The sequence below is a fragment of the Hyperoodon ampullatus genome, assembly GCF_949752795.1.
Source record: "Hyperoodon ampullatus genome assembly, chromosome: 1".
NCBI lineage: Eukaryota > Metazoa > Chordata > Mammalia > Artiodactyla > Ziphiidae > Hyperoodon > Hyperoodon ampullatus.
Genome location: NC_136914.1, coordinates 43,221,876 through 43,243,217, shown reverse-complemented (window position 1 = coordinate 43,243,217; position 21,342 = coordinate 43,221,876). Strand labels below are relative to the sequence as shown.

General features: G+C 37.3%; 1 protein-coding gene across 2 annotated transcripts in view; it reads right to left on the bottom strand.

The window, feature by feature from the left end:
- Positions 1-3,141: 3,141 nt before the first annotated feature.
- Positions 3,142-21,342, bottom strand: part of BMP2K (BMP2 inducible kinase) — a gene marked incomplete at both ends in the record, with an annotated part of 122,413 nt that continues 104,212 nt past the window's right edge. Inside the window, 2 exons of one of the 2 annotated variants that reach the window (XM_079706192.1) lie at positions 3,142-4,559; positions 18,111-18,221. In XM_079706192.1, coding sequence (XP_079562318.1) covers positions 3,142-4,559; positions 18,111-18,221 — 1,529 coding nt within the window. The remainder of the gene's footprint in view (positions 4,560-18,110; positions 18,222-21,342) is intronic. The other variant, XM_079706193.1, reaches the window with a different exon arrangement.

Here is a 21,342-nt window from a genome sequence, read left to right as displayed (position 1 = left end):
ATGTCATAACTGTGCCCACGTACACACACACACACACACACACACACACACAGGGATGGGGCGCATCAGTGGAAGAATCACACTCTTTCCCGATGGATACTTTTGAATAAACATTCTAGTCAGTTAACTTTTCATCCAGCCTACAACCTCTCCTCCTCTGCCTCATATCTATACCAAGCAACTTTTGTGTCTTAGCAGATACATTCCTCAGTGCCATGAAAACTGATCTTTTTAACACTAACATTTTGCTGAACTGATAATATTAAAATAAGCAAATGGTCCACTTTTAAAAAGATGATTCAAAATCAATAAGCATTATTAAAGCTGTTAGGACAGAAATAACTTTGGCCTCAGACTTTTGCTAGCTTCATAATATTTTACTTCCCTTAGTGATGTTCAAGTATTACAGGTTTAGAGTTATGACTACTTTACATGCTAAAGAAGCACAGAGGACAACTGATTAATAGGAACATGATTTGTTTTCAACTTTCCTTCCTTAAGCAAGAATTGGACCATCCCATAATAGAGCCAAACTTCTACTGAGTGCTGTGTACCAAGTATGTGTTAAGCTCTTTCACACATCTTGTGAGCTTTATTCTCATAATTCTCATAAGGGAATTACCTGGGCATCAGCTGTGTGGAGTGACTTACATCCTAACAGTAGTGGGAAAACATGATGGGAAATGGAAAGCAACCCTACTCCTGTACTCCTTGGGAAAATGCCTCTACTTCAACACAAAGGAATCTCCCCATTTCTCTCCCATTGGGTCCCCTACTAAGTCCTAAATGTCTCTTCTGAGCTATAATCTCAAGGGAAAAGTCACTGGGCTGTGATATAATGAACATAAGAAGGTAAATATTTTAAACAGTGTCAAAGTGTTTCCTTAGGATTTATCTAGCATTATAAGCCAAAGTGTCTATCAGTATCTAAATCATTTAAAACTATTCAGTGTATTGAAAAACAACTGTAAGCAAGGCCTTGGTATCAGACAGACTCTAGGTATTTCATGTTTACATCCCAAGGAAACCATACTAGTTCATCCCTACCCCTTCTAAATTAAGAAACTCATGAGGTCTAGCAGAGACCAAAGCTAAGGACTAAAATAGTCAAAGAAGCATACTGTGTATACATCAACCAACAGATTTCATTAAAAAACAGATTCTGTTTGATACAAACCTACTGTAGTTCATGAATTTACTATGTGTAATCATCAACTCTCCACTTTTAAAAGAAAGTATCACTTGAATCTACTTTGTAAAGTTTTAAAGCACATCTACTTGAGCATTTGCATTAGCAGTATTAATCAACCTGAGAATCAGAAAAAAAAAAAAAGGTGCAAACATAATATTTGCCTTTGGCACAAGGACAAGTAACTGGTGCACTTGGGCTCTAAAAGTACAGCTTTTAAGCAGTAATGAATGTCATGCTTGGTCTGCCTCTGCTTCACTCTGATTCACATACTGCTTCCCCCTTTGTCCACAAAAGTTGTATCTGATTTAAAACATAAAAAAGAGAGAAGCAATAAAAAATAGATGGTTTAGTTACATATACTTTGCTTCTTCCCAAATTTAGAACTGTGAAAACAGGCAAATAGCTCAACCCAACCAGGGCACTATAATTAAAGAGATTCTAGTAAGATTACTCATAAAATACATTTTAATTGGGCTCAAAGAGTTAATTTAAAATAGAGCAATCGAGGAGAGTGCCAGTTGAAAAGAGTTTTCACCCTTTTTTTGTAAATAGCTTTAATGGTTCTAGAAACCTCTAAATGTTAATTTGATAGGGAAGGACAGTTAATTATAACTTAAAATAGTTGGAGACACAGGAAGCACAGATACTCTATTCACATTAATTCATAGACGTGATTTCTATCTTATTAAACAACTTCTATAAAACCTCAAGTTTCTAATTAGGATTTGTGATGTTAAAAAAAAGGCAATTTGGTAGCTGGGTTCTTTTCACTAAAGACACAATCAGCTAACTAGCAGAGTGGAGATGCTAGCCCCTGGTCATCTGACACCTCACAGCCACTCTCAGATCTCCTGTTACTAGTGCAGAGGTATTTGCGGCAGGATGCGCGAGTCCTGCCCGTAAGGCTTTGTGGGTTTCGCTGTTCTGCGCACTTTATTAAAACTACTCCACCCTCCAGACCTAACTCAGAAATTGCTGCTCACAACTTGGGGAATAGTTGGCGAAGGTAGTAATTTAATAAAGCACATTATTAAATGCAACATGATTTTACATTGTAAACGTCTCAAAAACTCAGGGTTTTAGCTACATATTTTTCCCTAAAATAAAATTTCTATATGACCCTTGTCCTCACTCCCAGTTTTTCCAATAATCTGCTTTACTAGGGACATGATAAATTTTGAGCAAGAAGCCATTCAAAACCAGAACATAAAGTGTTCCTGGAGTGGTTTTTTCTTTGTATCATTTTTTTCTCTACATTTTTCCACCTGTCAGATATCTATCTTTAGTTTTTGTTCAAGGTGTCTACATAGATATTCCATATTAATGGCACTTGTTTTTTTAAATGAAACAGTTTTAGGCACAACAGTCAGTGACCTCTGGCTCCGCTTTGTAGAGAAAGGTGTAAGGACTAAAATCTCTGCACTCTCCAGATAATAACTTCCTCATTCTTTATGAGAAGTGGATTTTTTTTCCCCCAGTGTGGAAATTGGAAGAGACCTTAAAAAAAATCCACAAATGCAACCTGTGTATGTACAAACAACCTTAGTTTTAAATGCTGGATTGTGGAATGAGCCTCGGATACGCACACAAAAGTGACATTCTGTTATAAAAGTAAAGCTGCAGCTTTCCAGTCCCTTTTCAGGGACCACACGACTGGAAAGGGCCCACACGCTTTCCCTGGATTTCTGTGCCTTCACGTCTGCAGCTGAAACCCCAGGTTAGAGCTTGCCATTTCACTCCCTTTGCTCCTGCATGGAAGAGACGTGGAGTTGCTACCCTGTGCAGATACTTCCTTTTTCTATTTGGTTTATTTAAAAATCACCTATTCTGATTGACCTGTAAGAATGAATGATATAAAGAGCTATACAAATAAATTTTCTTTCAAATTCATAAAACTATTCATACGTTTTTCTTTGAAACAGGAGTTAATAACAAGAGTCAGAAGTTATCTACTGTTTAGAAGGAAACGGAGCAGCACCGAATGGGTCCAATTCGACTGGCTGGGCCTGTTGGGACTGATGTGAGGTGACGCTTTGCACCACGAGTTCTGTAAAGGGCACGGCACCAAAATCATCCATTTTCAACGCATCTGCCCCGGGGAACGACCCGTGGAGTGAATTCGGCCTGGGCCGCCCGGGCAGGACGGGGTTGTGGTCGGCACGGATGTCGCTCAGGCCCTGATGCGGGGGGTGCCACGGCAGGTCCGGAGGGTGGAACGGCTTGGCCCCGAAGGGGTCCAACAGACCCTCATCGGCTTGCAGGACGTGCCCTCTGTCCTTCCCGTCGGTCAGGGCAACGCTGATGTTCTCCTTGGAGTCCGAGATGGTCAGAAATTCATTGCTGCTCTGGGAGTCCCGGCGGCCCACCCTCTTGTGCCTGCGGGCCCTCTCTGGGGTGCGGTAGGCGGGCTTGGCCGGCTTTTTGGCGCCGGTGGGCGTGCCGTGGTGCCGCTTCCCGTTACTCTTGGCCGCCTCCTGCTTCGTGCGCCTCTGGCGGGAGGACAGTTTCTGCAAGCTGCGCTGCTTGACTTTTTGCTGCTGACTGCCGGTTATCTCCTCAAAGGGCACCAGCCCAAAAAGGTCCTCATTGCTGTCGCTTTTACTTGCTGATGTGGGCAAGGGCTGGAACGGAGTGGAGCCAAATATATCCACACTCTGCGGACGAGCGGGGAGCGCGGGCGCGTCGGGCACGGGCACCTTCTTGCTGAAGGGCGCCTTGGTGAAGACATCGAACTCCTCGGGCTCCAGCCCCACGGCGGGAAGCCGGCTCTCGGGGGAGGGGTCCTTCTCCGGCTCCCCTTGGCGGGGCTGTTGAGCACGCGCAGCAAAGAAGGGGACGGCGCCAAAGACATCAAACTCCGGTCTGGGAGTCCGCGCCCCGACGTCCGAGGGTAACTGGGTGGGCGTGAGGACTGCTGCACTAGGATCCTGGATCGCTCCGCTGCCAGATGTGTCTCTGTAGACCGGGCTGGCGTCGCTATACTTGGCTTTGGCCTGCTCGTAATCCGAATCGGAGCTGTGTTTCTCTTCTTCTTCCTCATCTTCAGAATCCATAAGCAGAGGCCTGTGACCCAGATTTTCCGGCTCAGTATCGTCGTCGTTAAAATCTCCTTGTTCTCCCTGAAGAACTTCTTCATCCTCTTGCTCTTCCTCTTCGCTGCTTTTAGGAGAAGGGGGATCTGATTCAAAATCACTCTCAGATTCATCATTCCCCTTTTGCACTTGACCGTGTACTGATGAATTCTCTGAGGTTTTCTTTCCAGTCCGGTGGTCTTTAGATACTGGGCTTGCTTTTGTATTCTTGATAGGGTTTTCAGTGCTATTTTCTTGATTCATGGATGAATGTTCAACTTTCTTTTCAGGAGAACCTGCAGATTCAAAGAAAAATTATTATATCATTCTAATGCATTTCAAAAACCATTTGCAGTAAACATTATGTACTAACACAAAGCATTACAGATCACTCATGGCAGTTCCCTTAGAGGAAGATGTAAGGGCAGTTCTTTATCATTAGGCTTGGGGGATACACCTGGCCTCATAGTCGATGGTTAGGCCCTTCAGTGCAGACAGACTTACTTGTCTCTCTACCCTACACACCACCTACTCACCATAGGTGCTGACAGCTAAGTCTTACTTACAGTACCCAGAATAGGACTCTGAATACAGTACACAAGCACATTTTCTTCTTCCACCTTCAAAATAAGATTATCTAGTCAGTTGCCCTGCTCAGATCCCATGTTTACCCAACAGCCTTCTGCTTCTATTTCAACTCTGTTATAAAGTTTTCCCACAGAGATCAGCAAGCATAAATAGCTTATCTGCTTAGTTATGTTTCGCTGTGTAATTTTTAAATTGGCATTCTGGTGTTTTTTTGTAAACAAGTATCTTATGAGTTGGGTTGACATGAGTGCATCCCCATAGCCTGATCAAAACTAAGGACCAGCTACTGAACTGAGACGGTACCAAGGATATCTGCCTTCCCTAGATGCCACATCTTCCTTAAACTGTCATACTTATACTAATAGACATTACATTAAAAGCATGCTACTTTAATAAAAATCTTAACTATCAGTATGTTCACTGTATGATAGGTAATAAAATTGCATCAAATACAGTACTCTACAATTTCACTGTATCATATACAGTAAAGATAAACAGTATGTTAGTTTACATGAAAATATACAGCCCTCCCAGTACACTGGTGTACTGATTTTCCAGAGGCAGGAAACAATTTGAATTGATCCAACCACATATCCATTTATCCCTTCCCCTCTAAGATCAAATATTTTCAAAACAATTAGCTAGGGTTGGAAGTATAGTCTTTAGTCATGGAAACTAATTATACCTTATGATGGAAGGACCATTTCTTTTGCGTTATTAACACAGTGGTCTCCATGGCACAGGACACCTCTGAGTTATTTCCTTCTCTTTGAAAGTCAGCACTGTTGTCTTTCCCACCCCTCTGACTATTCCCTCTTGGTCATATTTGTAGAGACTTCTCTTTCACTAACATCTCCTTAAACATGGATGCTCCCCAGGGTTCTATCCTTGGCTGTCTTTCTCCCTCTGCATGTCCTGCCCTGGGTCCTAACTACTTGTATGTTAACCAGCATTTACACAGTAATGAGTGGACCTCTGATTCTTACCATGAATACTCATCTATCCTATTCATCTAATACTTATCATAAATATGGATCTCCTACCATTACTTCAAACTCAGTAATTTCAAGAGATCATCTTTCCTCTTAAAATGGGTCCTCACCAGTCCCTCTAAATTAGTGAACAACACTTCCATCTACCTACCAAGTTCTGCAAACTAGCAGAAATCTACAAATCATATTCCCTCTTCCCACCAAACAGTGTTTCTAAAATCTCTGGAACCGGGTCCCTCCTCTCCCTCTGCCAGCTGTCTCTCCCATCCCCTCCTTATCTTCATCCAGCAACTCCTTAGCCTCTAAACTTGCCGGTCTGCCTCTAGTCCCATATCCCTTTACACTGTCACCAGAATAACCCTTCTGACACACCAATCATGTGGCTACTGCTGAAAACCCCTCAGCGTCTCTCTGAGGAAAAGGGGATCCACCACTGAGCCCTCAGGTATAAACCATTTAGAAGTCAACAGAGGAACCTGCAAAGCCAACAGGGAAGTGCCAGAGAGGAGGACCAAACGCAGGTGAGTGTAATGTTGCCGAAGCTAAGAGAGGAGAGTGTTTCCGGGGGAGGGAGTAGACAACTGCGCAGGGTGATGCAAAGAAGTCCAATGAACTGATGACGGAAACGGCCACTGGCTCGGGTCAGCTCATGCAGGTTGTTGACAACCGTGAAGTGGGGAGTGGGGAGGAAATCTAGTGGGGCTGAGGGGTGAGGGGGAGAGAAGATGTGGAGATTTCTATCAGTTTTACTTAAATACAAATATAATCTTCATCCATTATTCATCTGCCAGTTCCCTGAAACCAGCCAAGAGTTATATGCTGCATCTTTACATATTCATAATAAGCTTATCTTAAGTCCTAACAGATTAAAATCAAATCAAATGCAGATTTTCATTTGACTTCTCCATACAGCATACTTCTGATATTAAAAACAAAGATAACTTTTAGATTAGCTAGAGCATTTATTTTCATGAATTTTTATCCAAAAGCAAAACATGAGATGGCAAAGACTTGCAATCACCCCTGACTTTAGGACAGTCCCTCTAAGATACACGTTAACTGAGTACCTCCTCAGGTACTTACCCACCCACAGAGAGCCACACGGGCACCCCTCTTGCCTGCTCATGGACGCCTCCAGGAACGTTCCAGTATGCTTCCTAAAGTGTCTTCTGCAGAACGCCTATTCCCATAACAAGAACCAAACAGTTCTGTGGTCTCAGGTGCACGAGTTTATGACATGCTGCACTTTACAATGTACCCCTCACCACCACCACTCACCTGGAAAATGCTTATCGTACTAAAGGTGCTGACACATCGTACACAGAAGAATCTGACTGAATGAAGCCTAGGGTTTCCCAAATTTGCTTCACTACAAACACTTTTGTTACATGTTTAACACCTATTAACCTTTATAAACAATTTTGCAAAAAGCACTTAGGGAAAATGCCGCTCTACGATTTCCCTGGAAAATGTTCCATTTCTAGGGCACAGAGTTCTGTTCCTAGAAATCTTCTGGAACATTTAACATAGGACAAGAGTCCTTCAATTGACCTTCTCTTGGTATTCTTACATTAATCCTCATCTTCTAAATTAACTGTTTCCTTTATCCAAATGGTCAACATTGCTTTCCAAAACACATTTGTCACTTTCTACTCCCTACTCTGTCTGCCTTTTGTCAGCTTCTCAAAGTTGTATTAATACAGATATGTATTTCTTTGTTGTAAAGTGCTATACAGATCTGCTTTTTAAATTGTCAGTGTGGATATAAATTTGTAGGGTTTCACTTACCATTTTTAACGCATCTTTTACAGGTATCAACATAGTCCATTTAGTAATTCTGATAGAAACATAATAAAACATTGTATGTATAGCATTTAAGTATTTACCTCTAGGTTGTTTTATATCTAGGTTGTTTTTAGTTTTTCAGCATTTTAAACAGAACCATGATCATGCACTTTTTCTTTGAGAGGGGAAAGAAAACCCCTTTTTTAATCATAATTTATCGATTTACTGTTATTCCTTCCTTATGCAAAATCAATACAGAGCTAATAAAGTTAACCTAGTAACAATCTCTACTAAGACCACAGCTAAATCCTCTCTCTACTCTGTTCCCTCATACATGAGGGAATATATAGTATTATGAGAGAATAATATGATAATAACAGGTTCTACTTTGTAGGACTGTTGTAAAGAAAGGACTTAAAATAGTGTCTGACTCAAAAGCACTTGGTAAAGTTAACTGTCCTCATCTCCAGAGCAAGGCCGAACTCAATTATCTCATACATCATACACCAACTTCCTACCTACTTTCTGGACCCAATGGTTGAAGATGGATCTAAATGAGAGGGAAGAATAGGGAGGGGGCAGAGAGGAGGGTGCAATTCTATGGCTAATTCAAGAGTGGCTCAGGTCTACTTTAGAAATGGCCAAAAATAAGCAGGCAAACAAATGTATATTTACACACCACAAGGGTGCATTGTGGATCCTGGAAACTATATCTCTGATTTTTAAGTAGCTATAGTTGAGAGCACAATATTAGAAACTTGAAAGGATCACTTTCAAAAAGAACGTGAAAAGACACACGCAATGATCTATCCCATCTTTATGGTTTCAGATTACATCCCTGAAAAGTATGGGCAACTGGGGAAATTTCTGGTTGGTGTATACAGACTGGTTTTATTTCTTTTATTGTCGCCCCTTCATAAAACTAAAACAAGCAATCAAAAATATTTATCCAAATTCCTTTTTTCTCCCATATTCTCATAACCTACCCACCCTGACCCTGCTTAAATGTGTCTCTACTTCTCCATCCTTCCACTCCTTCATAAACTAACATAGAGTCGAGAGCAGCAATGGGCCTCTCTGCCAGCATACTAAGAGCAGCTCAAATATGAAGCACCAGGAAGCACAATTTTAAGTACAAGTGGTTATCTCTCTGTAGCACCTCCTGCTGGGGAAAAGTTAAGCTCCAAAGCTGCAAGTTACAACCATCCTAGATAAAGTTTCACTTTCTGTGACAACAGCCATCCACTTAATTTTCCTCTTTTCACTATGAAGCTATAAAAAACTGAGAGGGCTTCCCTGGTGGCGCAGTGGTTGGGAGTCTGCCTGCCGATGCAGGGGGCGCGGGTTCGTGCCGCGGTCCGGGAGGATCCCGCGTGCCGCGTGGCGGCTGGGCCCGTGAGCCATGGCCGCTGAGCCTGCGCGTCCGGAGCGTCCGGAGCCTGTGCTCCTCAACGGGAGAGGCCACAGCGGTGAGAGGCCCACGTACCGCAAAAAAAAAAAAAAAAAAAAAAACATAAAAAACTGAGAAAGAAATGGAAATTAAAGGGGGGAGGGATACATGGGAGATTGGGATCAACATATAACACACTACTATATATAAAATCGATAACTAATTAGGACCTGCTGTATAGCACAGGGAACTCTACTCAATACTCTATAATGACCTATATGGGAAAAGAATCTAATAAAGAGTGGATATATGTATATGTATAGCTGATTCACTTTGCTGTACAGCAGAAACTAACACAACACTGTAAATCAACTATACTCCAATAAAAAATTTTTTAAATTATTTCAATATATTCTAAGACTTTTAGTCCTGTTCCAGAGGCACAAAAGACTGTCAAAATAAGTATTACAAGTTAGAAAGTTGGTTACCAACTGTACAATGTACAGTGCTTTCAAATGTGACTTCATAGCTGAGTGCCATCAACTTTTAAAACCTATTTCTTTGGCTAAACATATTTCTGTCATTAAAAAAAATTCAGATGTTCCTACTGTTTGCTCTTGGTGCTAGACTGCTCCTTCCAAGCCGTTAGAGCAAATATTACACATTTGGTTTACCATGAAATTTAAATCAGGATTATTTCACTGCTTAAGTTAATTTCCCAAAAGTATAGCCTTAATATGTTGCCTTATAATTCAATATATCCCAAATCCTAATAATCCCTAGATTTACTGAGATTTGTATTATTAACATAAAAATGGCTGGTTTTCAGGTAGGTAGAAGGGGAGCTGTAATATTTACAATAAGCACCAGCAACATGTATTTAAAGCATAAACAAATGTCTAGAATGTGCCCAGGATCATACCTCAGTTGCATTTTTCTCCATTAAATGATATTGGTAAAACCCTGTAAAATTTCATATATTGACCAATCTTTATTTTTGGCTCTAAGTAGGGCAGTCTTCTTTCCTTAAACTAAATACAGTAGAATGATATTTTGATGGCTTCTAGTCAGGATATTTTTATTTCTGTTTTGTGCCTTGGAACTACAGACTGTAAAAATTTCAGCTTTTTGAGTAATCCTCATCTTTTGAGGTTGGGTTTGATTGCAGGAAATAGCCAAAATCGAATCAGAGCCAAATCCTGAGAATAAGGTGAGTGACTAAGATAGACAATGCAGATCTGGGTAAACTATTATGAAGTCTTAAATTCTCGTGTGGCATATAAATTCATCTCTCGAGAACTAGTACTTATTTACACACATAAATTCTACTTATTCTCACTGCTTTATGGCTTAATATACCTCATATATAGAATTTCAAGATAGTAGTTCAAAGCTAACAAAGTAGTGCTTCAATTATTCAGTACCATCCATAAAATAACAAGCATTTACTAAATAAGTGAAATACCAAATTAACCATTTGGTAACTGTCTATATCAAAATATATAGTTATACTTCCCTTACGTCATCAAAGTGTCCTTTGATGACCTGTGTTCTCATTTGGAGTCAGGTGTTACTTAGTGTCTCAGTTTCCTCGGCTGTAAAGTAGGGACACAGCAATTATATCTGCCTCAGAGAAATGCAGCGGGGATTAAAGTGAGAATTCAGGTAAAGTGCTTATAACAGTGCTGGCACATTGTAGGTACTCAGTCAAGGGCTATATTATTGCTATTGCCAATGTATTATACCATCATTTCATGATTATTTGTGGAGTACCTACTATACATTTCTAATGGTACTGAGAAATGAATCAGAGAAGATAAAGATAGTAACTAATATTGTCCTGAGTGAAATGCAGTGCCAAGGGGTTTTCATACATGATTTCTTAACTCCCCACCATTTAAGCTCCCACACAACATTAGGGTGAAAACGTCCTGGAAGGTTTGCTATGATCTTTCCCCTTCAGTCTTATTAAACCACATCTTCAAAAACGTTCCCTTGCTTTCCATGGCAGAGCACTATCATGACTTCCTACCACTTCAAAATATGCAGTGTTACCAACCAGTGCTCATCCCCTGGCTTTCTGGTTTCTCTTCTCATTTCTTTCTTTCAGTGACCTCAATCCTGTTTCATAGTTTCAACTATATCTTGAAAGCAAAAAACAAGAAGAGATTTTTAAAGACCTAGTCCAATCTCTTTATATACATAAATAATTTGAAACTAGGGAAAAGCTGAATGACTTGTCCAAGTTTAAGGCCATAGTGACTTCTTTGTTGATGACACTAGTTTTAAAACTCTCATCTGTAAATTCTACAATTAAACTATCAGTAGAATATCATCACCAGCAAACATTCAGTATAGCTTAGCACCAACCCCCTACAAAATACAACCAGACTTGTCTTGTGTTCCTTTTGTATCCTGCCTGAAAATTTACAAAAGCTATGCCTGAAAATTTAAAAAAACTAAAACAAAAAAATGAAAAACTAATAGAATGAGCACAGTATTGTTTCTATTTCAGTAAACAGTGTTTTGTTGAACAGTACGATAAATACTTTAACCCTGTAGGGTTAAGTTCTGGAAATACTATAAGGCTTTATCAACAAATGAAAGCATATACAACTTACAAAATCCACAGAAGATAAACATCCAAAAAAGCCTCAATTTCCTCATCTGTAAAATAAGGACAATAATGGAACTTACCTGATAGAGCTGAACATTAATAAAATTCATCTTATCTAGTGAAAGCTCATTAACTATTAGGGTGTGTGAGAGAGAGAAAGTTTAGATTAGATTACCAAAGTATACTTTGATAATGAATTCATTAATCAAGGTATTGTACGGGGCATACAAAGATATGACAATTCCTGACTTCAAGAAACTTATCGTTCACTTTAACAGTTGTGAAACCCATGTACTAATCCTTATTCTAGTCATCTGGAAAATGACTGACAAAGGTATAAACAAATGGGAGGTTCTGAAGAACAAGCTTATCTAACCAAATGAACTTAAGAACATGAATACACCAAGAACATGAATTCATCTATTCCAAGCTCGAGTTTTCATAAAAAGATATTTCTAGATGTTAAAAGTTCAAAGACATCATAGTCTTATGCAGTCCAAAAGATGGCTCCAAACTCAAAAGCTAAAATTTATCATCAATTTTCATAGACTTTCATATACTTATTATTAGTATTCTTTTAAACAAATACTTTGTGAAAAGAATGAGATCCTGGGTAATGCCACACTATTTTAAATAAATACTGCAAATGTGTTCTTAAACCACATAAATGAACCTTTATAAACTATATCAAAAAATACAAAATATTTAGAATACGTCCAAAACAATGTGGGGAGAGGGGCATATTTGCATCATACTATTCATATTATCATTCTTCTAATCAGGTTTCCATCTTTTAGAGGACAGTTCTTTTAGTTATAAAACAGGTGGTACATTTTTAATCACATAAGAAGCTTCCAGTTTCAAGAAAATTTTGTTTTGATGTTCTTTTCCTTGCTATCGGATTATAGAGGATGAATGGCTTGAAACTGCTATTGTAATTACATGCCTTCTGTTGTCTCATCATTTGGGGTATAAGGGAGGGGCTGTAAGACTTTAAAGCTCACTTTGAATTGGAAGCATACTGCCTGCCATCATTTCTCAGCAATTTACCATGCCAGACCCAAGGATTACTGGATTAGAAGGTTTTATCAAAATCTGTATGATTTCTCTCAAGACAGGCCAAGCGACAAGGCAGTATTTACCACTCTGATTAAAAATGCCATAAAACTGACATTTCTATCACGTCACTCATATTATTGTAGGTTCTCATTCAAAACAGGTCCCTTGATACTTGAGGAATCAAGGTGACAGAGGAGTTGGACGTGGAGCTCACATCGTCCCACAAATACATCAAAAACGCAACTACAAGTGGAACGATTCACACAGAACATCCACTGAACACTGGTAAAACAAGTCATTTAACACTTTTGTTTTGCTACTGTTTATAGAACAGAGTTTAGCATCAGACAGAGCTGGATTCCTGCTTATAAACTATCTTACCTTAAGCAAGTCACTGATCCTGCTCTGAGACTGTTTCCACTGTATGTGTACAGTAGGATTCAATAAATGGTAACCATTATTACTGACATTCTGGAAGAGGAAAATTCTTGATCTTCAAGAAGTACTGGAATCTAAAGTTATAAACAGTACACTCATCATGGCTTATAAAATGACCCAGCAATTGGACTGACAATCTGTAATAATTTATGTTCCAACAAGTATTCGTTATGTATGATGTGACCTTCCCAACCCTAAATTCAATTTAACTTCCTGTGAGATAATGAGACCCATGAGGTAGGTCTGGGGTTGGGGAGAGTAAGGGAAGTTCACCAAACCTAATTAAAGATGAAATGCAATACGAGAAATCTAAAACTCCAGTGATGAAATTCTTCAAATACTATATGTTTCAGAATTTGAGAGTGTTTATTAAAATTAGGTTGTCCACGCTGTAATTCAACTAACGGCAACACGATGCCCTGGGGAGAAGGAAGGCTGGGTGCTTTTCAGGACTGGGAATGAACACCATGCTTTTAACAGGATGTTTGTGTGTACACTGTACTGAATACTGGCAGTTAATGCTTTAAATAAAAATAGAAACGGCACTGTTAAAACAGCTCTTGGTGGGGAACAGCTTCATAGACAGGTTCTACACTTTATTAAAAGATGTAATTCAGTAGTTAGCTCATTATGACTGGAACTCTGTACTACTACAAGCTAGATGGCAGCTTCAAAACTTATTTAACACTAAGATTTTGGAATTTAGTGGTAAGTAGTAAAAATACTATTTAATAACACTACCTAAAAGAGCCACAATAGCGACCAACACTGAGGATGTTCGTGTGTTGTATAACATGTTCTCATTTAATCCTTTCAACAATCTCATCAACTAGCTAATAGTATCCCCAATTTAAGATACAGATACCCTCTAAGAAATTAGGCAAAACCTGGTATCACATGATTAATCTGGGACAGAACTAAGATTCATACCCAGGGCTTTATAATTATCTAAAGTCAATGTTCTTTATGACACACCACATTACTAATATCAGCTTAGTAACCTGACATAAAAGGTATATATAATTCCATTATAATTAAGATATCAGCTTATGGAATAAGATATTCCCTTTCTATACAGCACCAAACAGATTCTTGATATAGTTATTTGATTTCTGCATAAAAGAATAATTACAAAATTTAATCTTGCCCATAAAGAAATGTTTAAAGCTAAGAAGAAGGAAAGCTAGATTTGATTCATTTGAAGACATGGTCTACCAAAATGTTACCTTCAGCTAAGCTTCTTAAGAAGCCCAAAAGTGATCATCATAAGCCAAGGCAACAAACAGGCATCCATACAGACAAAGTAAGGCTGCTGACTGTACCAGATCTGCAGTACATGCAGCTAACAAGGAGAAGTAACAGGTATTTTCGCCTCTAAATAGTAGAGGCTATGGGACCTAGGGTTAGGGGCATAGAGTGCAGCCATTCCTCTAGTTAAAGCCCCCTATCCCTTTTTTTGAAACTAGAATACAATGAAGCAGTACCTTGAAAATTCACAAGGAAAAATTATGTCCAACAAAGAATTATTTACCCAGCCACATTATCAGTCAAGTGTCAGGTTAGGCAAAAAAGGCAGCAAAGTTTAAAAGTTTTCCTCCCATGCATATATATTTTCTCAAGAAATTTCTAGAGGAGTTGCTTTACTAACCAAGAAAGAGGAAGAGAGGAGATCCAAGAATTCCCAGGAAGATCGACGGGCAAAAGAAAATACTAGGATGATAAGTGCGTGGCAGGCACAGGAAGCAACCAACTCAGGCTGCGGAGCTCCACGAGAGACATAATCAAGTAAAAATGAAAATGACAGCCACCTTAAATTGGGAGGAAATTTACATTTCCAAATGGAGATGAATCAATGACAGGGTACAGGAAAAACCAGGGAACAAAACACAGTCATTTTTATAAACATCATTATAATTAACTCCAGGAAAAATAAAACCTTATAGAAGGAAATGTAAAAATGGTATACTGGACCTCAGTGACAAATATTTACATATGCATAAAATGCACACATTGAACAACATGGACAACCAACAATTGTGTCAAAACTGTACTGGAAATTAGCGAAAGGACAGGTGCATGTGATTGGGGCTGGGTGCTAACAGTGTAATTAATCTAAATCATTTTCCAAAATACGAAGTCTATACACATCATCTAAAATTGAAAAAAAAGTAAGAAACAGAAGAATAAGCATGACATATTACAATGCCAGAAGTGAAAAATTACCTCCAGGGAGTCTGAACAGGGAAAGGGTATATAGGGAGGGAGCAAGCAGAGAAGTGACTTTTTTTCATTATAAACCTTGTTAAATCCAACTTTTTAAAGTAGATACACATATTATTTTAACTTAAAAATGTAGCTTAAAAATAATTTAATAAAATTATGATAAACTGAAGAAAAGCAAAGTAAAAACTAATTCATTATAATTTCAAAGTTAAGATTAAAAGTTTTAACAGAAATTTTTCTTTCAAAATAAAAAGAACACAATTCCTAATAAAACCAGTGTAAGGAACACTAGATTCAAGACAGTGTGTCTCCTTAAATGCACTTTGCCACTACAATTCTTATAGCATTCTGCCTCGTGATTGAATTCATTTTATTCTCAACTAGCATTCTCTATATGGTTTACCTAAAATTAAATTATGTTCAGAATTGTCAACTCTCAGATTCAAGTAAGATGGCTTATCACATATACATATCACCCTGTATTGCACACACACACATACTTAGAAGTAGTTTCTTGCCTTTCTTCTGTCCTAGTCCTATAAATCTCCAGATGCTCACAATGCCACGTGGAATATATTTTCAATGGGTAGAATTCCTTTTTCTTTTTCCAATTTCTTCATAAAGCTTATGAGGAAGTTTTTTGCTTCAGAGATTCAATTGTTTTACTCTTAGAGGAAAATGAATGCCTTCAAATACTTTATTGTTTACCTAAAAATTATTTATAACAAAGTATTTCTAATCTTGATGATGAATAGGTCAGTGGCAGTAAGTTATTTTCAGATTTTAAAATTTTGATTATGTATTTTGAATCTGATAAAAATAAATTAACAAAGCTAATATAGCAAAGTGATTGCCTTCTGTCTGGAGGCACATTTCTCTTATGACCATTCCCTCCTTTATTCTAGTCTATGTACTCAATTTTTCATAACCAAACTATTCCAATGTTCTTATTAACACTAAATCTAAAAATATTTCTGGAGCAGTAGCATTTATATCAAAGGGCATTTTTTATGGTCATTGTCCTAAAACCAAGGAGTACGAATTTTTAGGAATAGTCATAATTTTTTCATACAGCCAATGAATATTAATAGGTACTTACTGGGTTGGCTACTGGGAAGGATTCAAAGACAGAAAATTCATGGTTTCAACCCTCAGCAAGCTTAAAATCTAATAGAGAAGTTAAATACCCAAAGGAAAAAGAAAAACAAAATAGCAACAGCAGCAATCAAGCTCAAATCTGTGAGCATTATTTCTAACTACAGAAATCCTAGGCCAACCCCAAAATAAGGGTGCCCAAGGAAAAGGCAAATCACTGAGGCTTACTCTAGTTCCTGATTCTACTATTCATTTCCCCAGGGTTCTTTCAGAAGCTATTAAAGAACAGACAAGAAGTTGCATAGATATGTACAAACCTGAAGGGGATTATGTAATTCCTTCTAGAGTATGAAAAAGAGCTAGTACTGAAACCGCTTTCTGCCACAAATAGATCACTATCTGAAGTCAGTGAGTACCATGTTCTTGAGAATTTATAAAGACCATTTGAGCTATTATTTAAAAAACCCAAAAAAAAACAGTAACAGTTTTTGACCTAGGGTATTGGGGGTGTGAGCGAGTGCATCTATGCATATTAAGTAAACTGACACAGTAAACTGTCTTCCCCAGTTAATGATTTCATATCATTCATGAAAAAGATAATCTGAAGGAAGCTAACAGAAAATGACAAAAATATGGATTGTTTTCAATAAATGGCAAAGAGTAAAAATATGGAATATCAAAGTATATAGAAACACTCTTAGTTACTGTACTGTTCTGGATAACCAAATCTGAATGTTGAAAGGCTATAACATTGCTTCAGTGTATTATCAGAAATCCTGAACACCTATTTCTTATTTTGGCTTTACATTCACAATGCTTTTCTTTTGTTATTGTTCTCTCTTGTATGAAGTTCTTTTAAATGGTAGTGATGATGTCACATATTTTACTTGCCTGAGTGAGAAATAAACAAAACAGAACCAAAGAACATAGCTGACAATTACCATGAATATATTAAACAAAACCTTTACCTCCTAGTAAAGCATAATTTCTTCCAATGCATTTCCCTTTTCTAAGATTAAACTCAGTTTTTCCACTCTAACTATACAAACACAAAAATCCATTTATGCCAAAGTGGGATCCTATTCCATCCTAGTATCTTCGACAGCATTAACTAGGTAATTACTTTGAAAATATTATCACAAATATTCTTAAATGGTGAATAATTAAATTCTGGATTGACATCAAAGCAAGGAGTAAGAAGAAAATAGGTAATTTGTCACAAGTTGTAACAAAGTCACTAATACTTTTTAAACACAGCTACAAGAGAGCATGTATAAACTAGGAAAACAGGATTTTTAAGCAAAAGCTAAGTATAAAAATGTCTGTAAAATGTATTTTAAGTATATAAAAGTGAGAGATATTTTCATGCATGAAATTTTTCAATACTATCCAATAGTCGAGGTAGAAAGAACCAGTTATGGTTCTACTACGCAAATCAGCATTTTTCTGTGTTTGCAAAAGGCACAAATTGAATAACCCAATGGAAAGAACATTAGGAAAACTAGGATGGCTAAAGGTTAAAATAATTTTCTGTTCTATTTGCTGTAACTAAAACCTGATTCCTACTTTGGCTTTATAATAAGGGTTTTGGCCCTTGTTACTGTTATTGTTCTTGTGTGTATTTTTTATTGATAGTCATGATGTTACATATGTAACTTGCCTGAGTGAGAAATGAAAGGAACAGAACCAAAAGGATCTTCTGGAGGATGGTTATGTGGAGCAGAAAGTGGCTCTACATTCTTATCTGAGGATGCTCTCTCCTCGAGCCTGTCTGCAAAAATAAGATGAAACAAAACAAAAAATAAAATAAAAACAAAACGATCTTTAAATTTAAAAGTGGCATACAGTATAAATAAAAGTGAAAATTAAACAAAGCCTTCTTGAAAAATATGAGATTCAAAGTTCATCTGTTTAAGTATTAGTGGGTAGTCCTGAGTTTAATATATATTTGTTGCTACAAAAGCAAGTTTAACAATGTAAACACAGTGCTAGATTTCACTAAATACAATTAACCTAATAAATAACTTAATTTGGTTTATTTAAATACCAGTTGTCTTTAACTTGTAACATATTGGATCTGAAGTTAAACCCAGATTGTTAAACAGAGACATATTTGGCAAACTTTCTCTGAAAGAACATATGGAAAAAATATTGCAAATGGTCACTCATTCATAAAATAGGTAAATCCTATTTCTCAATAGCAATAAAAAGTAATTCACTATATGTTACTTCATTTTATGTTATTGTTCATTTCTCATATCACTTGGTTAAACCATTCTCATACATACAAATGCAAAGATATAGATATTTCTCTATTAAATTAAAAGCCTTAACAACAGAATTCATTTTTTCATTCAACAAATAGTTGAGCATCTAGTATGTGCCAGGCACTGTTCTAGACAATGGGCATGCAATAGCAAACAAAAAGAGGACTCCTGCCCTCATGGAGTTTATATGCTGGCATGGAAAAACGACTGATAAGCAACAAGCATGAGAAACAGAAACTGTTAAAGCTAGAGAGAAAAATGTAGAGCAGGGTAAAAGGAATTAAGAGAGCAGACACAGGTTGCAGAAATAAACAGAGTGAAAGAGAGTGATTCTAACAGGTACCAGGTGAGAAAAGACTCCAAGGAGGCAGGAGTAGATACCTGGGGAAGAACACACCAGGCAGAGGAAGCGCTAGAGCAAAGGCTCCAAGGTGGGAGCAGGTCTGGTATGTCTGAAGAAGATTCAATGTATCCTAATTCCCTAGTAGTGATTATTTTTCCCTGCTCTTAAACTCTGCACATTGCAGGCACTTTATCAGTTGAGAACTTCTGGATTTTTATAAAATGCCTCTCTATCCTCTGATTCTTGGTAATCAAACATATGCTATTAGGGACCCATTTTGCGCTTACAGATATTTTAAACATTCCCAGGACTATACTTTTCATGTTTAAGGAATTCTATGGGTAAACTACGCTAGTTTCATTTGAGTCCTAAGGGATGGCAGGATAGGGAGGGAGAATCCAAATAGAATTAGAATTCTTTAAAAATGACTCGTAACTGCAGAGTGAAACAAAAAGCCCCAAGTTAAAGCAGCAATCTCCTAGGACAGTGCTTCTCAAATTTAATGTGCATTCTAATCACCTGGGAGTTGTTAAAATGCAGATTCTGACTGGATGGTTCTGGAATGGATCCTGAAATTCTGCAGTTCAACAGGCTTCCAGATGACATGATACTGCTGGTCCAGGGAGCACAAGCTTGAGAAGGCAAGGCCCTAGAGTCTACAATATCCTGAAAATACTCAATTATTGCTACGGACAACTGATTCTTTAAACACCTTTATGATACAATTATGAGCTTTTATGGCTAAAACTAATTCTGCAATATCCACATGAAATTTTAGGTTGTTTAAATTTTTACTTAAAATTTTGTTGAAGCACTAGTTAATATTTTAAGGCAACACATCTGACAACTGATTTATGCACAAATAAAATTTCCAAAACTTAAGAGGTTATTTTCAAATCCAATACAGAAATGGATAACAATGAAAATTTATTTTAGATGTTCTTTTTCAAGGTATTCACCGTATACTTAATTCAGGAAATCAGTAACAAATGCTGATTGTACTATGAAAAAAAAGCTTTTTCATATTTTCTTGTCCAACACTTATAAAGAAATTACTTTCATAGCAACTTACTGAAAAAATAAGGCTGGAGAACACCTTATATAACCAAGGGTGTCTTTAATTTATTGTGGTGGGAAGCCACAATCAAACTTTAAGGAGAGGCCTAAGATTCACTGAATCACAGAGAATACCTGTGGGTTACCAATTTTATCAGGCCCTGATAAAAGTATACTTATATATATATATATTTGTATATAACTATATAGTTTATAGGTACTTAGGTCAAAATCAGGACCAGATTTCCTTCCTAAACCATCTGCATCATAATTGCCAGGACTCCAGTATAAAATGTATTTATACTCCTGTATAAAACCTGGGTCCTATCACAGACCTAATGAATCAGATTATCTGAGTAGAAGCTTGGGAATCTACACATTAACATATTCTCCAGGTTTATAAACCACTACTGTTCCAATGGTTCCCAGCATATAAAAATGCAAAGTTACCACTAAAGTTCTTTGAATCCTCATGCAGTGATGTATTATCTCCATCTATCTATGGTAAATTCATGGTAAACGTATAAACAGCACCAGGTAGTTATGACAAGAGTACAAATACTATCATGTAGGGGTAAACAAGTATTTTTTATATATGGGGTCCCCATAAGTTAAAATATGAAGATACTGTTCCATACGAAGTTCATTTATCCAATTATTTCAAAAGAGGAAGCAGAATAAACTCACTATAAAATGAATCATGTTCTCATTGTTCCAAAAAACACAGGATCAATTTTTCCATGGAAGATTTTTAAAAAACCATTTAGATTTCTAAAGTTCACATGATAATCTGGGTCCCAGGACACAAAATAAAAGATAAACATACATATTAATTTTTTAAATTATCAATTACCTATAAATAGAAACTAACAAAATGGTATGTAGAGTTTCAAATACATAGTCACCCCTAAAATGTATTTAAGCTCCATTTTCAAAGAACTGGTTTTCTTTTCATTAGAGCAAAACTTGAGCTTGATTTGTCCAATATAAGAAACTTACCTCTTCCTGCCTTCCCCAAAAAATTGTGTGCTGAATAAAGACAGTATCTTTTCAAGAATTATAATGGATACAAATGGCAAAAATACAGGATTTTAAAATCCTAAAATCAAACTGTATTTCATACTATCATCAGAAAATTAATATACTCTAAAAAGTTAATTCAGCAGCTTATATGGATAATGGCTTGAATAGCCAAAAGGTTAAAGAATAAGGTTTAAAATTACAGT